At 40.9% G+C, this 23,487-nt stretch overlaps 2 protein-coding genes across 5 annotated transcripts in view; one reads left to right on the top strand and one right to left on the bottom strand.

Moving 5' to 3' along the window:
- The first annotated feature begins 188 nt into the window (after positions 1–188).
- Positions 189–14,105, top strand: GPRC5B (G protein-coupled receptor class C group 5 member B). Its single transcript, XM_053992353.1, has 4 exons — positions 189–316; positions 6,295–7,308; positions 11,833–11,945; positions 13,288–14,105. The coding sequence occupies exons 2-4, from the start codon at positions 6,303–6,305 to the stop codon at positions 13,330–13,332; spliced, it is 1,164 nt and encodes a 387-aa protein (XP_053848328.1). The 5' UTR covers positions 189–316; positions 6,295–6,302; the 3' UTR covers positions 13,333–14,105.
- Positions 14,106–16,693: 2,588 nt separating this feature from the next.
- IQCK (IQ motif containing K) overlaps positions 16,694–23,487 on the bottom strand; it is a 38,662-nt gene continuing 31,868 nt past the window's right edge. For all 4 annotated transcript variants that reach the window (XM_053992355.1, XM_053992354.1, XM_053992359.1 and 1 more), the window contains exon 9: positions 16,694–18,131. In XM_053992355.1, coding sequence (XP_053848330.1) covers positions 18,103–18,131 — 29 coding nt within the window. In that variant the 3' untranslated portion in view covers positions 16,694–18,102. The remainder of the gene's footprint in view (positions 18,132–23,487) is intronic.

Genomic DNA, 23,487 nt, shown 5'->3' with positions numbered 1-23,487 from the left:
TGTCCCGGGGTGCCCCAGCCCCGCCGAGCCGACTCGGGCCGGGCCGGGCCGGGCCGTGCCCGAGCGGGGCGGGGCGGTGGGAGGGGGCTGGCCGCGGGGCCGTAGCGCGGCGGAGCGGCGGGCGCAGAGCGCGGCGGACACCGCTCCGCTCCGCAGGGCGCGCACCGGGCCGAGCGCTCCATGAGCCGCCGCGGGGGCCGTGGGCGCTGCGATCGCTCCCCGCCGCGGAGCCGCCGCGCCGCCGGAGCCGGGATGTGACTTGCGGAGGGCTGGCGGACAGAGCTGCCCCGCCGCCCTCGGCCGCAGCAGACAGCGGGTGAGCCGGCGGCGGGCGGGGGGACAGCGGCCCCGGACCGGCTCCGGGGTTCGCCCGGGGTAGGGCTGCGGGCCGGGGGACGCAGCGGAGCCGCTCACCCGGCTCTGCGCCCTGCGCTGCCCGCAGAATTAGCTCGGTGGCCGGCAGCAGACAACAGGCTGGATATAGGAATCCTGGGGGGGATTAGACGGGATATAGGGCAGGACGGGGGGAGGCTCGGAGCAGGGGGCTGCGCTGCGGGGAGCGGGGCGGAAGGCTGGCGAGGAGGGCAGTGGAGTTCGGAGAGGATGGGGAAGAAGAGCGGGGACAGGCGGGGGAGGAAGAGACGGGAAAAAGAAATCGAAGAGAGAAATGAGCGAAATGAGCGAAGGGACAAAAGAGCGGAGGCTGAAGTGAGATAGGTATCGTCCAGGAGGAGGAGGCTGCAGGCGGATTAAGGCGAGCCCGGAGCGGAGGCAGCCGCGCACCGGCCGCACGGAGGGGCCGCTTGGCCTCGCACCGCGGTCGTACGCGGGGTCGTTGCAGCCAAGCCCGGCACCTCATCGCGTTCCCCAGCGGGAGCTCAAGGGCAGTGGCAGGGAAGAGGCCGAGCGGGAAGAGCCTTTTGTTGGCCCCTGGCCGCCGCGGTCCGGTCCCGGGGCTGGCGGGAGCTCGGGCTGGGTGCGGGTGCGCAGCAGTTTTCTCTCTAGTTAATAAAAGCTCTGTCTCTGCGTTACCTCTCCGCAAAGCCACGGAGAGAGAGGATTTAGCACTTACGTGAACCCTTTGTTTACACCTGCCCTTAATGTTTATCCCAAGGCTAACAGGATTTCCTGCGTGCTGAACCCAAACACCCAGCTTGGTGATCAGTGCTAGTAACGAGTAGCTGTTTAACGGGGATCCCCTTGCTGCTTACCAGCAGGGAATAGCAGGGTTGAGGTGTTGTCTCGCTACATCAGGAGAAATCAGGTGACAGATATAGCCATCTGCTAGAAGGCTATGACATGAATAGAAACATTCTGAGAATTAGCAAAGAAACTAAAAACCTAGATTACTTAATTGCTATCGCTTGTGAATTCAACCCCAGGCACTGTGGTCAGAAGTACCTAGGCACACGTGATACACAGATTCTGACCAAAGGGAATTCAGCTCCTAGAAAATTAGAGAGATAATTTCATAGGGTATTCAGCATCACAAAGTATTTCTAAATGAAAGCAATACTTTTTCTGCATGTCCTTTTTGGAGTAGGGTCTTGTGTTCTGTAACCATGAGGCTGTAACAGAGCATGATGTGTATCCGATGCAGGGGCTGTCAAAATCACTGCTGTATTTTTGCCTGCAAAGCACAATTGCACTATTAATTATTATTCTGGAAATACACACGTCTCTTGAGTAGTCTGATCTCAGCTTGGCTGTTGCTGCTCTGTTATCAGTCCTGGAGCTCATTCTTCAGTTCTGATCAAAAGCAGCTGGCAGAGATCCTGTGTTGTGATTAATTCTTCACTCACTCGCATCTCTCCACAACACTTTGTGGCGGGGGTGGTTTTCTTTTGGAAATTGCACAGTGAACCAGTTTTCTGCCTGTGTGGCAGAGTAGGTTACTATTTGTGCTACTATTGCTTATATTTACTAGATTATTTTTCTTCTCTGCCATTGAATGCATCTCCCTGTGTCAGTTGACTAACATTTGAACTCCAGGTACAGGAGCAGATAATGCATCTCACCATGAATAGCCTAACCTTCACTCTTTGCACAATTACACATTTATTCTGTATACATATTCTGTATCATACATATTCTGTAGCAGCATACAGCCGTGTCTTTTTGATCCCTTTTGGTCAGAAGCTTTGGTCAGAAGACTTTAGCTACAGAAAGCCTCATTGATTTTTAACCGTGACAACTTTTCGATGACAACTATGAGATTTTCTGTTTCTGCTTAGTTGCTTGTAATTGTAGTTTGTACCCGCTGGGGCAGCTTTGTGTCTGCAATTTCTGTAGTGCCTCTATGCCAGATAATGTCATGTAATGAAGGGGACCTCGCTCTGTAGAAAACAGTGGAGCTATTACAGCTGTCATTGAGAGCAGATTTTGAGCCAAAAATTGAGTACTGGATTTGAAGCTGTCCTGCTAATTGTTCGCTGCTTTTGCCTAAAATGTGTAAGGCTTATTGATTAGAATATTGATTGTAAGTGTTCTTGATTGATCTGGTTTCAGGTATGTTGCCTTAATGGCTTTACCAAAATAAAATTTTGGAGAGGAATCTGGGGTGGGGGGGGGTGGAAATCTCAAGTTGCTTTTGTTCCCTGTGCACAGTTCATTCGAGTATGCAGGGGATGTATCACTGCCACTGGCTGTATCTGTGCTGGAATGTTTCTGTGGCGCTCCTGTGTAACTGTAGTTCTCTGGCAGCAGGAGTGAAGTGCCAGCCGAATAGAGCGCTATTGTTGCTACTGTGAGGTTGCATAACTTTTGTAAGAGCTAATCTAGACATAAAGAGGTAAAAATACTCTTCCTCTACAGTTACTGATTTAAGTAACAACCAGAAAGAATGTGCAGTAAAATTTTACCATAAAATCTCAAGAGGCACAGAATTCTGCCATCCTACCCACTGCACAGGCTTGAGGAAGATGCTATTTTAATAAAATCCTCATAATGATGTATTTCTGTTTTTTTGCAAAAACAACTCTTCTGAAAAATAAGCTTCACAGTTTTCCATTAAAATGATAGAATGTCTGATAAAATGATAGTTTTAGATGAAGTTGTACTATTCACCGCCAAACTTGTGTGTTGCAATGCAGTGTTTTCCCTTGTTTTTATAACTGTCTGTGTTCAGTACTGAGTATCAGCACTAGAAAGAGGATTTTTTTTTGGCTGGTAATGTCTCAGGGGTTAGGTTATTAATATTGCCTGGTTTTACCCCGTTGGGCAGAAATTGATAGTAAACAGGTTAGAAACAAACTGCTTTATTGATAGCAGCTAGGAGGAAAAGATTCCTCCTTTGGAGACTTCAGGCTCTTCTTGCCAGCTTTGCTCTGGGCAGGATCTAGAGTTTACTGAGACTCACTGACATTGGGTTGGAAATTATTTCACCAGCAATAACTGTCAGCAGCCCTAGAGATTTTCTGGGACCTTTCTAAGAGGACCACTGATTATGTCCCATCAGCTTTCCCAAAAGTAGAAAGTAACTTGGGAAATCTCGAGTTGAACACCTCTATATTTCAGAGTACGTATTTTGAATTCTGAATATATTTTGTCACAGCTTAATTCCCCCTTTCCAAAACTAACCACTTCTTCATGGAGGGGGAAATACTCAAATTCATTAACCCTCCCTTCCCCCTCCCAAACACTTCCAAATAGGAAGAGGAAACAAATGATGGCCTGACAATATGACTGCTTACCCATGCAGCACAATCTCCATGGAAACAGACTGTCCTAGAATAGCTCGATCACATGAGGGTTACATGACATGAATAAAGTAACCAGAAAACTGGAAAATATCTTAGAACTGGGGATACTTGCACTTAATTAATTACCCCCCAGGTCTTTGGAGAGTAGCTAATAAACAAAGCTAGTATTGAAAGCAATTTAGTCCATGCTTACTGTAACTTGTAAGTGATGGGATAGTGGAAAATTAACATGACCCTCACTTTAGGGCTGTTCATTGTTTCTAGTTTGGGTGACATTTAGAATGAATTTGGAATAATTTTCCACATGACCTCCTACTTCTTAAAATGATACCCCTGGTTTGGGGCATTGTCTTAGTGATCCCACTGGATTTCCCCCTTTTGTGTCAGCAGGCACTGATCATTTCACACTTTTTAGGACATTTCAAACACTCTAAAGAGGAAATTCACTAGCTGCAGTAGGAATTGACTGTGCATAAAAGGAATTGGAGAACTATCTTTGGAATGTTTTCTTCTAGTTAATTATGTACTCAGAGGGCAAGGAGATTTATTGAGCGTATATTCAATACAAAAATGAATATATTTCACTGATGATTAGTTTTCTGTCTGTAAAGTCAGTGTTTTTAATGTGGGTGTTGCAACAGAGTCATTGAAGAACCTGTTACACAAATCAGATATAAACAAGTGTATATTCTACCAATCCACCACAAAGTAACTTACAGATAGGTAGAAAAAACAAATAATTTGTCCTTCTATTGTCCTTCTAATGCATCATTAGAACATTGCAGCCCTTCCAATAGTGCAGATTAATTTCTGTGAGCTGGCAGAGATTGTCCATTACCCATTTCCTGTTTGTCCAAGCCCACATCACATTATTTGTCACAGCTTCACTTCTGAGATGAAGGTTTATAATAGGATGTTTTGTACCCTGTGTAGTGAAGGCCATAGAGTCATTACAGGTTTATATTGGCATGTTTGCTGTCTTGGTGCTCCTGATAGGAAACATCCTAAGCTTCATCATCTGTCTCCTGATAGAGGCTGAAAATGGCCATTGGTCACGACACAGGGAAACACTGGTTTGAAGATTCAGATCCTCAGGATTTAACTTTGGTCATTACAGGATTGTAAAGCACGAGAAAATCCATAGTTCTCATCTCTAAGAGACACAGTACAGTTTCAGACAGTCTACGAAAATAGTTTTTGTGTTGGTTATGACTGATAGTGCTCAATGCAACATTGCACCACTACTTTAAATCACCTCTCATTAAAGGTTTCATTAAAAGCAGTTCTAATCTGTGAAATCTCTTTGGACAGGTAACCATTTAGGGCTGTTGTATGGCTTACAAAAGAGCTCCTGATAGTTTGTCTGCTTTTCACTTTGCATCCTGAATATGTCCCATGAGCTGTGTGACTCACATTGACTAACATTACTGCTTTTCTTCCTCATGGTCATACAGTACCAGTGGAGTCTGAAACGTCCCTCACATCAATGAGGAAAATCCTGCTGGAACCTGCAGCACTAACTGCTGGTGAAGGTTAACAGAGTCAGGTTTCATATCTGCTCCTCAGTGTTTACTCCAGACTGCCCTTACATGGCTGTGGCTGAGGCAGACTGGGAGTTAAAGGTTACATTTTTTAACAATCTCCTTTGCCCTGTTTTGCTTAATGAAAGCAAATGCCATAATGTGTATTTTTAAAGGACCTTACCCGTGTTCTTCCTAAAACTAAGTTGGGATTTGTCTAGGCTTTTGGTCCTAGTGGTCAGGTGGGATGTATTGGGTTCCTGGAGAGTTTACCACTTCCACACTCTGGATCCAAGAAAGAGATGCTCTGGTTTTTGTTATTTGTTTCCTTTGAATGGCTTTGGACTGGCTAAGAAGCACAATGAGGCATTTATTTTTGATTAGTTAATTGATGACACTGCATGTGTGCACCATTGTCACAGAATATGGGATTTTTCTAGACTACCATTCCCATTTCCAAATGCAATCTAATATCTGGGCTTTGGAAGAGGATGAAAGAAGTGAATATGATAACTGCTTATTGACTGAGCATGAAAACAAGGTTTTTCTTTTTTTAAGAATGTACAATGTTTATTTTCCTTGGATTGCTTTATCCTTTAAAAAGTGGTTTTGACTCTGTCTTTGTTCCAGTAAAAGGAGCAAGGCTGTGGGACAGTCTCATTGTGATATTGCTCACACCTGCATCAGGCCCAGTGCCACTTAAACACGCTTGAAGAACCTTGATTTGAATGGGGTATTACATTTAAACAAGTAGTAATTGTCCAAGTGTTGCAGATAATGTAATATTTGCAACAGGATAATTTTTTCCGGCTGTGTTGTAGGCCATTTGCAGGGTCAGAGTTTGGAAATGTTGTTTTCAATCTGTGCAAACAGAGCAATGAGTCACTTTTCATTCTGAGTACAACAGGCAAAAGCAGCTTTTGGGAGGGCAGTGGAGGGGGCTGGGGGAGGCTGTGCCAGCTGCAAATCCAGTGCAAAAACTGTAAACATGGGCTACTGAAACAAGTTGGGCTTCAGTGGCTGTGAAATCCTCCAAACTCAGCTCTAGCTAAACAAATATTTTGTTGTCTCAGACAGAAAAATGAAAACCTACCCAGCCATTGGTTTCCTCCTCCTCTTGGTGATCAGCTATGGCTCTTCAGAGAACTCCAGTACTCCTCGAGGGTGCGGGCTGGATCTCCTCCCTCAGTACGTGTACCTGTGTGACCTGGATGCCGTCTGGGGGATCGTTCTGGAGGCGGTCGCGGGGGCAGGTGTGCTGACCACGTTACTGCTGATGCTGATTTTGCTGGTGAGGCTGCCCTTCATCAAGGACAAAGAGAAGAAGAGCCCCCTGGGAATGCACTTCCTCTTTCTCTTTGGGACTCTGGGACTCTTCGGGCTGACGTTTGCTTTCATCATCCAGGAAGATGAAATGGTGTGCTCTACCCGAAGGTTTCTGTGGGGAGTTATCTTTGCTTTGTGCTTCTCCTGCTTGCTAGCCCAAGCCTGGAGACTTCGCAGGCTCGTTCGCCATGGGAAGAGCCCATCTGGCTGGCACCTGGCCGGGGTGGCCACCTGCCTGATGCTGGTGCAGGTCATCATCGCAACCGAGTGGCTGATCCTGACCATTGTCAGAGATAACAAGCTGGCCTGCAGCTACGAGCCCATGGATTTTGTGATGGCTTCCATTTACGTTATGTTCCTGATGGTATTTACCATGGGATTTTCGTTTTTCACTCTCTGTGGGAAGTTTAAGAAATGGAAGAAGAACGGAGTATGCCTCATTATAACCCTTTTCTTTTCCATTCTGATCTGGGTAGCCTGGATGACTATGTACCTCTTCGGTAATGCTGAGCTCCAGAGAAGAGACAAATGGAGTGATCCCACTCTGGCTATTGCACTGGTGTCCAGTGGCTGGGTGTTTGTAATTTTTCATGCCATCCCAGAGGTCCACTGTACCATCCTTCCATCACAGCAGGAAAACACACCCAATTATTTTGATACTTCACAGCCAAGGATGCGTGAAACCGCTTTTGAGGAAGATATACAGCTTCCTCGGAGCTACATGGAAAATAAAGCCTTTTCAATGGATGAACATAATGCAGGTAAAAATTGGCTATAAAGGACTATATTTTTTTGTAGTGTCAAGAAGACTCTCTGTATGAGACATTTTTCAGGTGTTTAAAACAAAGGTCATGATAAAAACAATAATTTTCACACTACACCATGTTCCCTTTTACAATTTTCACTAGGATATCATCTAGTTAGAGAGAAAAATAAAAAAAAAATGCAGACAATACATAGGTTAAAATTATCTTCTGCATGTTGGTTTTTCTTTGAAAAACTGAACAATTTAAAATGCAAAGGCAACACCAAAATAATAAAAAAATCATTGTGGAAAAAAATAACCTTTAAATAATCTAAATGACGTTTTTGTAATTAGGAGTTTTCAACATTTGATACAAAATATTTTCCCAAAACTTCAGAAAAAAATGAAGTGGTCTGTGTTACAAATTGCTCACCCACTCGAGAAACACAATAATTATTATTAATTATCTTTCCATTTAAATGGATTCAGTGCCACTTTGTGTCCCTGTGGGGAAAAAATGCCAAGTGCCTTACAGACAGTTCAAAGACAGCCTTTGTTCTGAAGGCTTCAACATCTGAGGTTTCACAGAGGTTTTGAGGTAATTTGCCTTCCTTGTTGTAGAATGATGTGTGATCACACATCATTAAAATTTGCAGTGGAAATGTTTTTGATTGATTGCTGAAAGGACCAGCAACAACTGGGTGCTTCAGAGATCCAAACCCTTGCTGAAGGTTTAACCCGTGCCAGAAATGGCAGCGTTGCCTCTGCGACCAGCAATGGGAAGCAGGAGCCCCGTGGTGCTCCTGGGGCAGTTGTGCTCTGGTGCTGCCCCACACCTGGATAAAGGATTTTGTTACAAGTCACACTGGGTTTTTTTCACTCTAATTGAGAAGAATACTGGCCTGGTAGCCCAGGCAGTAGTTGGCACATTGCTCTGGCAGCCCCTGAAAGAAGGCATAGGGCACGTGGTCCAGGCACTTCACCTTCCTATTCACCTTTATGTGTCTTTGATTTCCTCCGGGTTTGATGTTTCCCTGGCTACTGACACGGAGGAAAACAGCACTTCTGTTTGGCACAGTGTCGGGTCAGGAAGGCATTTTTTCCTCTTTAGTTTTTTAGCAGGAACTTTAAAGGTCTCATTCTAGTAGGGAAGTTTGTTCTGTGAGTGGATACCATAAGGGCAGTGGTAAAACAAAAAAAAAAAAATCAAATGAATAAAAGAATGGTTGTTATTACTAATGTTCCAAAGCAAGAGGCAGTTGCACTAGGGACTGTTAAAACCACTCTTTTTTTTTTTTTTTTTTTTTTTTTTTTAATTTTTTTTTTTTTTTTTTACTGTCCTCCATCCCCCATTAAATTAATTTCATAGTAAAGCAACTGCAGTGGCTTCAGTGAAGCTATTTCTGGCTAAGGCAGATCTAAGAACAAAATTGGATCTTTCACTCTGTATCATTCCCATTCATGGATGCATTTAAAAAAAAAAACTGGAAGCTCCTTTTTGATCTAATCATTCAGTAATTAAGTTTCTTTTTGTGAAATGGATAGATGTATGATAGCTACAAAATCATTATACTGTCTATTATAGTGCAATTTATGTTCTCTTTTAATCTATCTGAATTATAGTACAATACAAAATAGATTGCCTTATCTGATGCCCTTGTTAATGTATACCATAATAAATGCCTATCATTCTTATTCCCATGGCATATAGGAATTTTTAATACATCAAAACAGATCAAATACTCCTTTGGAGCAGTTCTGTAGGGAATGGCTTAGGACAGCAGGTTTTGGAGACAAAACTTAGTAGCATGGTAGAGACTTAAAATAAACACTTTAATAATAACCAAATTACTAAGTCAGATCCCCGTGCTGATGGTTGTCAGTGGCAAAGCACCTGGAGTCTGTGAGCAATTGGCTCTGCAGGTATGAAGAGAATGTTCTCTTCTTTCATCCATTTAATCAGACTCAGTTTGAGAATTCATCATCAAGAGTTTAGAAATTATTGGAAGGGTACTTTCTTCAACTACTTAATACTTAAGAATGATGTTTAAGAATGGAAGATCTACTAGTTGTAATGTTTGGAAGACATGATAAGCAGAAAACTGTAATACTTGTTTCAGTAAATAAGTAGAAAACATGCCTGGACAAACATATTTTCCATTAATTCTTTTTTTTTTCCACTAATACTTGTATAAAACAATTTAATAACTTTGCTCTTTTTAAAGATTTTAAGCATCGTTTCAAGAATTTGAACAGCGTTCAGGTTCAAACAAGCATTTGTTTGATTCCTATGTCCTTGATTCCTTCTTTCTTAGCAAAAATGGACCTTCAAGTTATGCATTGCAACAAGAGCTGCTCTATTCCAAGAACAACATTAAGCACTGATAAAGCAAACCTATTTTAAAGTCACTAACTTAAACATCATTTAAAGAGCATACTAATCTGGGATTTTAATATTGATATGATAGGTTGAAATATCTCTTTAGAAGAGTTATTTTCATAGGTGTGCCTTCTAAACTTATTATTAAAGTATTTAGAAGGCCTGGACAAAGAGCAGTTGAGCGAGTTCTCAGTGCTCTCTGGAAGTGCAGTGCACACTACTAGGGCAGCCTCTGTAGGCAGAGAGAATTTGCCTTAAACAAGAGAAATCTGGATGTGAAATGTAGACTGCTACAGCTGTCAGGAAACCCAAGCCCAAGCAGCTCTGGTATCATTAAATTTCATTTAATAACTTCTAGTACTACCAGTCACCGTCACAGCCAATGCCGAAAAGCAAACTGAACAAAATTTCAAATGTGTTAAAAAGAGGCTTTGACAAATATCAAATATCCTCAGTACTGCTTGTTTTTTACCTATACATACGCTATGCAAGTGGCTTTATTAATTAGTAATGTAAAAAGTACAAGGAAAAATAGTAAAACTGGTGTGAGAAGAAAAATCCAAAAGGAGTAGTTAGTCTACAAGCTTTGTCACAGATTCTTACGTCAAAAAAGTGTAGCTGTGTGCAGTAATGGGGAAAGAAAATTTAGCAGTATGAAATTTAATTTACTGGCTCTTTAAGATAGCTTTGAAATGATCACATATATTTTGTATAAATATCCTGTATAAATATTTTAATGATGGTGTGCATGATACGGGTTTTTTTTGTGTCTGTGTGTACTAGCAAATACCAGTGCAATCATGTGTGTTTATCACAAAAGAAGTAGTCAAATAGCAAAAAAAGAGTTACTGACCTTGAGATGGTTAAACACCTAATAAAAAATACTTAGTTCCAGTTTAGGCATTTTCATAATTTTTTCTCTCAGTGTTCTGCAAAAATATGTAATTTCCAAATAGAGAGCAAGTGAGGGTCTATACATATCTGAAGTCAACAGCTGAGCATTTGCAGGGTGGAATTTCTAAATTTCCATGCTAAATCAGTACTGTTCTTCATCTTGGTGCACAACTCCCAAAGAGAGAAATAGCAGTGGATAGAGGACAGCATATGGCAGTAGGATCCATTTAAATCTTCTTCTACACAGAGCAACTACATTAGAGATAAATCCTGGCTTCATTCAAGTCTCTGCTGAAATTCTCATAAACTTCAGCTCATTCATGATTTCAGCCAGAGACTGTAGAATTGTAATTTGAATTAAATCTAAGAGAAGTTCTTGCCCCAGGTGCCTGAACTGGGCATGTTTCTGTTTAGAGCTGACAGATGAGTTTTGCCCGTTGTGACCACGCACGTTGTGTGGATAAATGAGCTCTGTTCCCTGGCCACGTCCGAGTTCGCTGAAGTCATTATTTACCCTCAAAATTAAAGAGGGAGTTTGTATGTGCCAATCCCCAGACTGCTTTAGACAAAGCAACATGCCCCTCATTATGCATATCTCATTCAGAATTTACATCTTGAACCCAAACTTGTACTAAAATTAATGGGGAGACTGTTTTATTCCTGGTATAAACATCCAGAAGGACACTCAGTATCTTCTCTTTGGCTTCGGTGATTTGCCATGTTTAAGCTATTTGAAAGCAATATTTACTCCACTTTCTAGTTTCTCAGAGTAAATATAATCTGAAACATCTGGAAAATCCTTATATGCTAGTCATGCTGAAGTAATGCTCAGGGGGTTGTGAGCGTTGCTTACTGGCTTGAGCAAGGCTTTGGATCTCTGTCCACCGAATTTGATAGAAAGCAAAGTGTAACACATTTTACTTAACCCCACAGTATCCAGACCAAATCAGGGAGCACTTTGCAAAATGAATTGTGCAAGATACATCACAGGTTTGGTGACTAAAGACACTGAGCTCCCACTGAAATGAGATTAAGCAAGCTTCAAAAATTTGGTTCCTTTTTCCCCCTCCCTAGAAACAATTCATTTAATGTAAATCTGATTCTTCTGAGATCCGTTCCCAACGTGTAAGGGAAACAGCTGTTCAAAAGCAACCTGGAAGTTAAAATCAGTGGCAAAGTTCCCAATAACTAAACTGGAAGGAAGAGACTGTGTGATTGCACAGCTTTAATTGTGTTCTAAGAGTGATCTCTCTTTTCCAAACACAGCGCTAAGAACGGCAGGATTTCGGAACGGCAGTTTGGGAAGTCGGCCTAGTGCTCCTTTTAGAAGCAACGTTTATCAGCCAACTGAGATGGCAGTTGTGCTAAATGGTGGGACTGTAAGTATCAAAATGCGATGATTTAAGAAATCTTTGAAATGCACTGATATCTACAACCATTACTAATTGAAAAACCTGCTTTAGCTTATTCACAGCAGGGGGAAAGCTATAAATGAAAATTTAAGGCAGCAAGTATGCATGTAATGCTTCCCTTCCCTCTAGAAAATATGTAGTTAACAAGTATTTTGCATTTGTTTACTTGGCTATTCACATTTTGCAGTGCAGCTTCAGTGAACCAAGTTTTTTTGTAAGTCAACATATTCAATGGCCCTTTCAAATTAAATTTGTGTTAAGGTATTTAACATAACTATTAAGTGACACCATTTCTAACCTGATTTTTTTCAAGATGGTGTGAGTCACACAGATGTTTTCAGGCAGCACATGACTTAAATAATTGTTGTAGTTACTGGTTGTCTCTTACATATATTCCATTTTCTTGTAAAATACATGTAACTCTTTGTAACTTACAGATTTGTACATATTTTGAAAAGGGATTCATAAAAGAGGAATATAGAATATTTTCATGTTAATAGCATCAATTTTTCTTCATTGGACAATGGTTTGGCATATCTTTGATAGACCTATATTTTTGCAGCCTGGTTGTTGTAAGATTGGTTTAGTGATGCCAAACGGACTTTACAAATGTTTTTCACATTATGTCTAATTTTCACCTAAGACATTTCATATGGAGGCATACTGTTGAAAAAGAAAAATTTTCATCCCCACATTTTTCATGCATATTTACATGCTTCTTAAAATTATCTACTCATGAGCAAGTTTGTACTCATGTGAGTTGGGTTTTCTTTCTTTTGAATCATGAGCTGATTCCATAACTCAACCTCTACATTTAAAACCAGTTTAAAATGAACTGATTGCAGGTCTGGTTTTGTTTTTAAGTAAAGTTTTGGCTGATTTTAGTGGACAAGAGGGACTAGATACAAGAATTCTCCTCCGTGGGTGAGACTGTGTGAAACGTGTCAACTTGAGTAAAATGAAAAGGCTTGGCTTTGCTGTCAGTAATGGATTGCATCCTTCTGATGTTTTAATTCATCTCTGCCAGAATGTGCAGCTAAGGGAGAAGGCAGTTAAAGGATGACAGGCTTGAGAATTTGGGGTTTTTTTGTTTGTACTGCTTTATTCTGAGCTGGATACAAAGCTCCTGTATATATAGTCATGGTTTTACATAGAGGAAAATGCACTGCATGGGTGGAAGATGAGTTTCTTTGTATCACTTTACTCTAGAACTACCATCTGGAAAGCTGTCGTGTATGTGTAGTGTGATAACACTGATTTTTGACCAGTCTAGATCTCTCAGTTATGGGTTTATTATCCTTATTTCCAGATACCAACTGCTCCGCCAAGTTACACTGGACGACACCTCTGGTGAAAGGCTGTAGGCTGTAGAGAGTAAGAATCCTTGTTGCAGATGTTGTTCCCTGGCAGTGTGTCTTTGAGGGAAGGAATCCATAACAGTACCAGAACAAAGCAACAAAACATCCAGGATCTTTCTAAATCCTACAGAGGATTTTGCCTAAATGTGAACATCATTGAATGGAGAATTGCAAAAGCAAAATTGTAAACCTGAAGCTGAATCTAATTTAAAACACAAGTAGGCACACCTTAAATCGGCAGAGGGGATATTGTATTCTGAAGTGTAAGATATTCTCTTGTCTGTAACTTGTGTGCCAGGCAAGCCTGGTTTTGGTGGTTGCCAGTTGCTTGCAAAATACCTTACTCTCACCTAAACTTAATTCATGTTGCCACTAGAGATTGCCACTACAGTGTGAAAACACGTGGGATTTCTTTCCATTTTTCTCCTTTTCCTGTCGTTTCCAACGTCATGAGAAGTCCCCTGTTTGCTCCCTGCCGAGCTGTACTGTACAGTCACAGCATCGTGTGTAGGCAGACACGGTCCCTCTGTGGCAGCCCTGTCCCCGTGGCTGTGCAGGCTGATGCTCTGCTCTTCGGAAGCTGGCCTGGGAGCTGCCGTTCTGGAGCTCTGTGCTCTTACGGAGCTTCTCGGGGCAGAGGGGAGGGAGAAGCGTGGCTCCGGCACAGGCAGCTCTCCTCGGCCCCGAGGGATGGATTCCCTGACGCGCAGCCCCGGGCCGGGTGTGAGCAGAGCTCCCGCAGGCGAAGCCATTCCTCGGAGGGATGTTTTGGCAAGGGCCGGGCTGGGAGCAGCCGAGGAGGGGAGGAAGGCGCTCCGGAGCCGCTGGGCTGGGCTGGGCTGGGGTCAGGCAGGGGCTGCGGAGCGTTGGGCAGCGGAGAGGGGAGAGCGCCGAGCCCCTGTTCGTACGAGTAGTCCGCTCCCCTCGACTGCAGTTGTTCGTGCATTTAAATGTGGTTGTGCATTTTAGTGCCTAGAGAGTAGAATCTCTGTGCTGGAGGTGGTTTGTTGTTGTTTTTGTTTATTTAAGGTGGTTTCTTCCCAAGTCCTCCCCTCCCCATGCATTTTCTTGAGTTGATATAAGGCAGACTTTTCAAAGCTTTTCATCTTTGTTTTCTCCAGGTTATTTAAACGGTTCCCATTGCCCATTTGTTGTGCCATGGTTTTTCATTATGTTCAAGCAATCATTCCTTTCTTTAACATTTAATACATATCGGACATTGAAAACATCACTGTATCCTCACTGTTTGGCCAATGCTAATCTTAGCTTTCCTCAATACTAAAAGCTAATTGTTTTTACTTGAAGGCATAGGAAACGTGTAACAATTAAACTTTGCATATGCTGTAATAAAAATATATATTTTCAGACTAAAAAAAAAAAGTACAAATAACTGAATAGCTTAGTAACTTCAGAGAGAGAAGTTACTTGCTGTATACTGCAGAAGAAAGACAAGCTTTTTATTTTTCAAGAGTCTTTGTGATCCCTCATGTACCTCCGTTTCTACTGAATTAGGAGCTTAGTCCTGCAGACTTGTACTCCCACGAGTAGTCCCATCGACACCAGGAGGTCTACGTAAGGTACAGAGGCTGCAAGACCAGTCCCTAAGTGTTGCACACAGATATATGTATATATATATGGGAAAATATCTATTGCCATTCTTGCCATGATCATCTTATGGGGTTTTATTTCAAAGCCCTTCTCCTCCAGAAGCAATGTTTTTCTGTCATGCATGAGTGAAGGAGTATGTCAGCTCCCCCCTGCCCTCCCCTCCTCGAGGCAAAGGAAGCATGTGCTTGTTTTAGGGATCCTTTATTTCATTTTGTATGTAACTAGATGGCCTTAGTAACCAAGTAGGGTAGGGGTGGATATTGCATGCTATCCAGTGACTTAGAAATACATTTTGCTTGTTATGAGCAGAGCTTTGATCAAATAAGATAACATTTAAGATAATGATAGCCACCCAGAAGACATCTAATTTGGAACAATAAAAAAACTATTAGCATCACTTGCTTGCAGAATTTTGCTTTTAAAAATCAGTTAGAAAAAATCCCTCATAAAACTCTTATCATAAAAACATATAAGATGACCATGGCATAAATGGTAGGACAAGTTTCTTTTAAAAAGTTTATCATGCTACAACCAAGATTCATGAATTATAATACACATTTTACAGACCTTTGACAAAATCTATACAGGGCAGAGTTATCTTAAGGCACTTTCTTTTTCTTTTTCTAGATGTGACTGAATTGATAAATAGAGTTCCCAATCCTGCTTCTGATGAAGTTGGTTGGAATTTCAGAGCTTATGCAAAGATATGGCCAGATCTTACAAACTGCAATTCACATGACTAGTCTCACTGGGTTAGTCATGTGGACTATTCACCGAATTAAAAATTAGCAGGATTGGGTTTAATGTGTGGTGGTGAAAGTGTGGCAATAGATTTAGGAGGGTCTTTATTTTCCAACTTTATGCAATTAGTAATGAGCAACTTTTTTTTTGTAAGTCACTAGTCTGTGATGTAAAATGCCCCAAAATGAAACTGTAATTGAAGAAAGGCACCTTTATGTTAACTTATATTTTTGTTACAGTATTTACTTTTGCCTTTTTTGAAAGTTTTCTAGAATGTAGAGCATCTGTGAACAACATGAATAAGTAACTAAGCACAAGCCTTTCGCAGTTCTCCTGATTATAATTAGCTTTTATACTATAAAAGCTACTATGTAGTCCCTTGATGGTTATGTGCTCATGGTGTTTCCATGCAGAAAAAGGAAATCAAAAAGCAACTGACAAAAGCATCTATTAGCAAAACAAGATTTAAAATGACCAGCTTTTGATCAATGGCAGGAAAAGAGTTCAAAGTCCTGCAGAGCCTGTCCTGCTTTCAGATGGGTTGAGGGTGTTTGACACTTGCCAGAAAATATGTAGCATCTTCAGAAGAGCACGCTCAACACATCCAGCTGTTTCTATAAACAAGGTACATGAAATACTATAGAGTTAGCTGTTTCTGCTTTTAGTCTAAACACAGGCATCTTGGTTGGCTTTGTTTGAGCTCGATGCCTTGGGTCTAACCAAAGGCCATACAAAAGGGAGCATTGTAGCTTTTATAATAAAACAATTGGATTATTCTACCAACTTACAGGATTACAAAGCAGGTGCTTTTTATTAATTGATGAGAGCTAAAGCTCATTTTTGATAGATAATATATATTTATTAAATGTATTAACGTGTGTTTTATAACGTACCCTTTTTTCCGCTGATTGTTGCATACTGGTATCTTATTAAGGACATCTTAAAGGATTTTCAAGACAATCAATGTGTACCATGATGACTGTACATAAGTATACAAAACTACAAAGGTTGTAAAGCATGGGCAAATGTTTTATTTTCAAAATGCTGTTCTTAACGAGAATAAAGGCTTTACTATTTACTTACAATGTTTGTGTCCACTTGGTTTTAAAATCCACACAGATTTTTTCCATTGCAGTGAGCACTGCTACAGACAGAATTGCCCCTTGGTGCAGTTCCTCAATGTAAGCAAAGTTAAACTGAAGGAAAGGGCTCCTAAAGCACATTCCTCCACCTTTGGCCACATTCCCACACTTACCCTTAGCTCTGGCACCTATCAAACCCATGGTGAGCCACTCAAGGAGCTCAGCAGCCAAACTCTTAACACAAAAGGGATATTTTTTTCCCCCTGTTGGCTCAGCAGTTTCCTGTTCTGGTTCAATTGCTTGTGCTTGTCAAAAGAAGGGGACAGAAGAATTCAGCTGGGCTTGAAGAGTGCAGAATGAGAGTTTTTTCTTCAAATCTGGTTTGATTTTCCAGATGTGGTGCAAGAACCATCATCACCAACCAGGAGAAAACCCAGGGGGTGGGTACTGGTGTAACAGTGAACACAGTCTGTGCAAGTGAAGGAAGAAATCCATGTGGAACCACAGCAAGTGGTAGAGACCACCGGTGTTTTATTAGGTGCTCAGTCAAAACAACTACACCTTTGACTTACATGGAATTATTTGTAGTTCTGCTACTATCTTCTCTAATTGTGAAATTATAAAGGCATAAATAGGACTGTGCTTGACAGGGCTAAGTTAAAAAAATAATGAGTTCCTTAGCAAGGGGCCCAATCTGATTTTTACTGTGCTTGGACCTGATATAAGTAAGTAGCCTGCATAAGATTGCTGAAAATGCTGACACTGGGATCTTAATTCTACACTTTCTCAGCACATGTGCTAAGTGGTAACAAAAGGGCCTTTGACTTTTCTCCCCTGCAGAAATGCAGAGCAACCCCAGCTCTCTTTGCCTTCCATTGGAATTGCAGGGGCACAGTGTTTCTGCAAATGAGACCATTCTGAACAGAGCCTGGATTTGTGTAAATTGTCGTAGCTCTGCAGGAGTCAGAGAGGTCCAGTTTATGATGAATGAAGATTTAACACTTGCCTACATGTGGGTAGAACCCCATTTAATTTCATACAGAGTTTTGTTCCTGTCAGAAAAGGTTTTAAGTGAGCATTCAGGAACACAAGATAAACAAAGATTCAACATTTTTTGCTAGATGTGCACCATTCCATCTGTTTTAACAGAATTGTGCTCACCTAGATTAAGACTGAATTTTGTCTTGGCATGCTGGGTCCTTACATGACCTACCTTTGATTACAATACCTCACATGTAAAACTTTAATGCTAAAAGCGTTTCTAAATCAGTATCGCAAAGTCCATGAGCTCTGTGCTTTGCAATTTTAGTGAGATGTTGAAGGATTTTGTGTACGTTAGTCCAGTTCTTCTGATTTGCTTCCCACTGCAACCATACAAAAAAAAAAATTAACAGGCACAGAAACAAACAAGAAAACATCCATACTTCCACAGCAAATACTCTGTTGTTCAATAAATAAATAAAAATCCCCTGCCCAACCCAAAACGTGTATTTCTTCTTTGCATGGCATTTTTTTTTTCATGTTTTGACACAGCTTCAGCACTCAGATACTTGCACACAGATCTTTGTGCCAGCTGTGGGAGTTGTGCATGTGTAGCTGAGGGCAGAGCTGTTTGCTAGTAAGAAGTCACTGGATTGTTAAAAAGAAAAATTGAAAGCAGCTCTTTGAGGTTTTTGCTTTGAAGAATTTTCAATTAAAAGTCAGTGATGAAGTCATTCAGTTCACCTAGCATATAAATATATTTTTGTCACTTAGGACAACAAGCAAGGTCAATAAAGAATAGTTTCTCTATGTCTCAGTGGAAAGAAGAATGTTATCCATGTGACTGCAAAGGGTCTGCCAAATGGGAAAAATCAGTCAAACAAAGAGCACAGGGTTGCTTGCTGGAGTAAACAATTCTAAATGAACAAAAGCTCTACAAGTAAAATGTCCCACCCCCTAGTGAAAGCTGTTTTCAAAGCTCTGTATTCTTTCAGAATGTTGTAATACAGATTAACCTAATGTTTTTCTTCTGCTGATACAACAGTCTGGTTCCTCATTCTACTTGTGTGATTTCAGCTATCTTATTCTTGTTTTGATGTTTTAAAATTTTACAAACTGCCTTACAACTTAAAAAAATCCGCTTTTCTATTTCCTACACTTCAGAAGATGCATCTGTTCTATACACCTTTTATATCAAGCAAGTTTATTGGGAGATTTAAATATAAAAGCTATGCTAGAGGCAAAGAAAGCCAAATAAGCCCAAAAAAATATCCCCCTTTGAACATACAGTTTCAGGAGAGCTTAGTTACCCTTCCAAGGCATGCAACTGAAAACCAGCAAACAAAATCCTCTTGGTACATAGTGGGAATACTGGGCTGCAACAGGCCCATGTGCTCATTTAAGGTGCTCTGTGTGCTCCCAGCCTGGAGAATGTCAGCTTGTAGAAAGCATACAGGAAAAGTGCTGTATGAGGAGGGACACAGCAACCCCTTAGAAACCCAAAATGACACTGCAGCAGCAGGAGAAACCCTGTTTTACTGTGGTCAAGGCAATACATGCCCAGTGCCTTGATGGCACAAGACCTTTCTGGATTTTAGAGCTTCTGTTTGTACAGTTAAGGAGAAAAATCAAGAGTGGATTTAATATCCCATATAACTATGTATGTCCTGTATACAAAATAATTTCTGTTGCATTGAATTTTAGCTAATATCCCTTGATGTCATGAGGCTGACATTTGCAAATATTTAATAAAAATTGCAACATTCAGAAACCTCAGGGCTCACACACTTTCACATTAAAACGAGCAGGTGTTTTAGGTATCTGCTAGCAGTACTTTTAGTCAGTAGTGTCCTTGTCTTATCATAACCTGTGTTACTTAAGCATAACAATTTCCAATCACATCACACCAAGCAGGAAGCACAGGCTGTCAGCATAAATCTGGATTTCAGGCAGTTATTTAAATAGTTTTTGACATATACTTGCTTCCTATGCAGATAGAAAAGTAAGATGTCCTCAGGATTCAGATAAGCTGGAAAGAGAAAGAAGCTGCCTGGTTACGTTTTTTTTTTTTTTGCTAGAAGTTTCCATTGGAGAAATGTATTTTTCAGGCTGTGACACCTCAAACTGAACTAGCTCGCTTCAAATATTTTGAAATGCCTAAGGAAGATGTTTAGAACAACTTACACCACCTGATAATCCAGCCAGTTTCTTTCAGACAACACAGATCTGAAGCAATGAACATTGTAAATGTCAACATCAACAACCTGGCTTACAACTGTGCCATTCCTTATGCTGAATTTTAGCCATTTCAGTCCTAGAAGTCCTATCATTCTTTCAACAGAGCGAGAAACCCATTTCAGTTTTCAGTGCACTTCAAAAATTATTAAAATCTGAACTTGAGCAGCGCGGTTCCCATTCCATCTCTGCCTGCCCGCGGTCACCGTGTGCAGTCACGCAGGGCCAGCTCCCACCACTGTGGGAATCACAGCTGTGAATCTGCTGCAATGGAAACCATTCCCTCTGCTCTGCTGAGACTTCCTGCACGCTGGGGAAAGGTGTAGGGACATAAGTGGGCAGAACAAACTGCCCCAGGATGCCATTTACACAGCGGGGGTTGCAACTGTGCGCTGCTGCCAGTCTCGGGGCAATGCCAAGAAAACTGTTCTCACAGAAAGCTGGATTCAGGAAAATCACAAGCACTTCAAATCCCAAGATGTTTGTGTGACTGAATGTATGAAAATTATCTACAGAGAATGCCTAATTTAAGGGGGTACAATATTAGAATTAAATAACAAAATCATGCTCATGGCAGCATGATCAGTATTTCGAATACTTTTAAAACATCAGCTCCTGTTTGAAGTCCTGAGACACAGAGGAACTGAGGCCCTTAAGTGCTGTAACAGTGTAAGTTAAGACAAAAATAAAATCTCACATCTCACTTATTTCTTCTAGTGCTGGTATTTCTACCTGAATAGGTCATATGGTTTCTCCTATCAGAACAGTTTAATTTTGTAGCACTATGTTTCAGTCTCTTTACTGTATTGTTCAGACTTTTTACTCCTTACTCTTATTTTTTTCATAGTCAGAAAACCTGATTACACTATGCTTTAGTCACGTGCATGTTCTAAATCACAGGACACTTACAGCCACCACTGCAGTAATAAGCACCAGCGAGGGTAAGTGATTAATTTCTGTGGAGGTGAGCTGGGGGTGTTCTTGAGGAGCACAACTGTTATCTGCTATTTTTGACCTGCTACTCCTACTACAATAAAGTCACCTACTACTTGGTCTGCCATGTTCCTTGGGAATGCAGCTCAATTGATGTAGTTTATCATGCCTGTGCTGCAATGCTGAGGCACAGATGATGGCTAAAGGAAGCACTGGAATATATCTGGGAAGGGAAAATTCAAAAATCTGCAAAACTTGGAGTGGAATTTTGTCCTATTTATTTAAGCAATAAGTTCAAACATCCTTATCATACAGTTTGGATGGCAGACATCATTTTCCTTCATCTTAATGTACAGGAGTGATGTTTTGGTTTGACACTTGGTTGTTTCAGCATAACAGTGAATAAACAATGGCCTACTTTGGGCACTACTGTATAACACAACTGGCTTGTGACAGTGGCTTAGGAAAGGTTTATGCTCCCACACTCTATAAAGAGTGCCTTCCTTCTCCATAGAATTCTAAGAACTACATTCAGTAATTGAAACAGTTGAAAACAGTAATGAAAAATACTATAGACTCAGACTATAAGAAATTGAAAATCCATTAAAGAAAATCTATTGGAATAACTTATTAGCAGGGGCTTAGAGAAAAATATATATATAGAAAGGAGTTTCAACCTAGCCTCCAATGAAATGCCAAAGAAGCCTGAACATGAAATTGGAGCCACCAGCAATCTTGCTGAAATAAGACCTGACTTTTAAAGAGACAGTTTTTTTATAAAGTGTTTATAATTTTAGCTTCTTACTATTGGAAGTCTGCCTGTATACAATTATTAGTGAAACCTTTCACTACAGGAAATATTCAGTCACTAGTGATAGGGAAATGATCTATTTAATACAGATATATTAATCAAACAAATGATAAAATGGAAATTATACCTACCCATAGACACTCCTGTAAGTCATAAATCTGAAATTGAACTGTTAGAGGATCACTCAGCAGAAGAGGCTTCTGCAAAATGGATTTTTAAAAGTGACAGGACAAACCTAATTCTCCAAATCAGGAGCAGAGTTTGTCAAATGCTTAGTCTTGCTTTCATGACTGTAGAGCACAAAAAGTTTCAGGGCATTTTTTAATTCACTTAGGATCAGATTAGAAAGCAAGAGCTGACATACAGGAGACTTCCAAACACCAACATTCAGTGATGCACATGGGAAATATGGACTGAAAGATCTCTAGCAGAATTTGTTTGTGCAATGCAGCATTGCTTTCTTCATATTTTGACAGGAAGACTCAGAATTCATTAGAATATATCTGAATGGCATTTTACCAATTCAAGGTGTACAAAAAGAAAAGAAATATGGGAAGAACAAGTATTGGAGTAGATGAACAACAGCCATGAACACCTGAGTTAGGAGAGAAAAAACTACAGAAAATTAGATGTACTGGAGACTATTATTTAAAAGTACCCAAGTGTCCTCCAAATCATTCAATGACCTGAGATTTATGAAGAGACAGCCACAGGAGCACAACAATTTATGGAACACAACCCTGGACTGAGAAGAAAATCCAGAATTAAGGCAACCAGCACATTTCCAGAGCATCTGATTAATGCAGTATTTTTCAATGTAAATACTCAAGATAGAAAAAGAGAATGATGAAAACAGAAAGAACTGACCAGAAATAGAAATCATCCCAGCGTGGCAGGTCCTCAGCTAAAAGCATTTGGGGATTTACAGGCAGAAACCAACATGGGCAGAAACCCAGAACTGCAGTTTTGCTGGGCAGCTTCATGAAAACTGCATTTATACCCATTAGCCCCTCTTATTTTTGACATGATTCCAACTTGCAAAATGTGACAGGTTCTGTGAGGTTACCCAATTGAAACTCTTGTGCAGACTAAACCAAAGCATCAGGTAAGAAAGCAGACTGTTACATCAGAAAAGACATCCTGGTGCCTGATGCCACAGGGAGGGCTCCAAGGGAGCCAGGGCAAGCAGCCCCTGGGTTCTGCAATGTGTCAGACACTGCTTTGTATTCCCCGAGTCCTGTTTCAGCTCTCCACTAACAGCTCGTGGTCGTTCTTTCCCTGCCCCACTTCCCCCCTTCTTTCTTTTTAACCAAGAGTTTCAAATCTTGTTTTGCTATAGGACTATTTGGAGGCTTTATTTTTCAGCTGGTGACAGCCTTTTCTCCAGGCTTCTAACACATCTCATAAATAGAAATTTGGGGTTTGCTTATCTAAATGGCTTATAAAAACCACCAGCAGCATTTTCAATATAAATGCTCCAGTTTTTCACTTTTAAGGTTAAAAGTAGAAAAAAACCTAAGAAGATTGCAAAACCCATGAAGAATTTATCCTCTCATTAAAAAAAAAAAAAAAAGAAAAAAACAAACAAAAAATGTTTATATAATCACAGAAAAATCACCAAATTGCAATTTTCCTTTTTTTTTCCCACTACAGATGATTATTAACAACTGCAGAGTGATGAGTGAAAATACAGCTTTGGTGCTGGAGGATTAGTTCAGACTTGTGCTCACAGGCCCACTGCTGTGCCTGTGCAAGCACAG

This window comes from Vidua macroura, chromosome 16, assembly GCF_024509145.1.
Source record: "Vidua macroura isolate BioBank_ID:100142 chromosome 16, ASM2450914v1, whole genome shotgun sequence".
NCBI lineage: Eukaryota > Metazoa > Chordata > Aves > Passeriformes > Viduidae > Vidua > Vidua macroura.
Note: the sequence above shows the minus strand (reverse complement) of the source record. Positions and strands in the feature narration are given on the sequence as shown.

Bases quoted from the DNA above. Each gene is read 5' to 3' on its own strand.
- GPRC5B (XM_053992353.1), top strand. From the start codon at position 6,303: ATGAAAACCTACCCAGCCATTGGTTTCCTCCTCCTCTTGGTGATCAGC. The intron at 7,309-11,832 runs GTAAAAATTGGC...TTCCAAACACAG, and splicing joins AATGGATGAACATAATGCAG to CGCTAAGAACGGCAGGATTT. The intron at 11,946-13,287 runs GTAAGTATCAAA...CCTTATTTCCAG, and splicing joins TTGTGCTAAATGGTGGGACT to ATACCAACTGCTCCGCCAAG.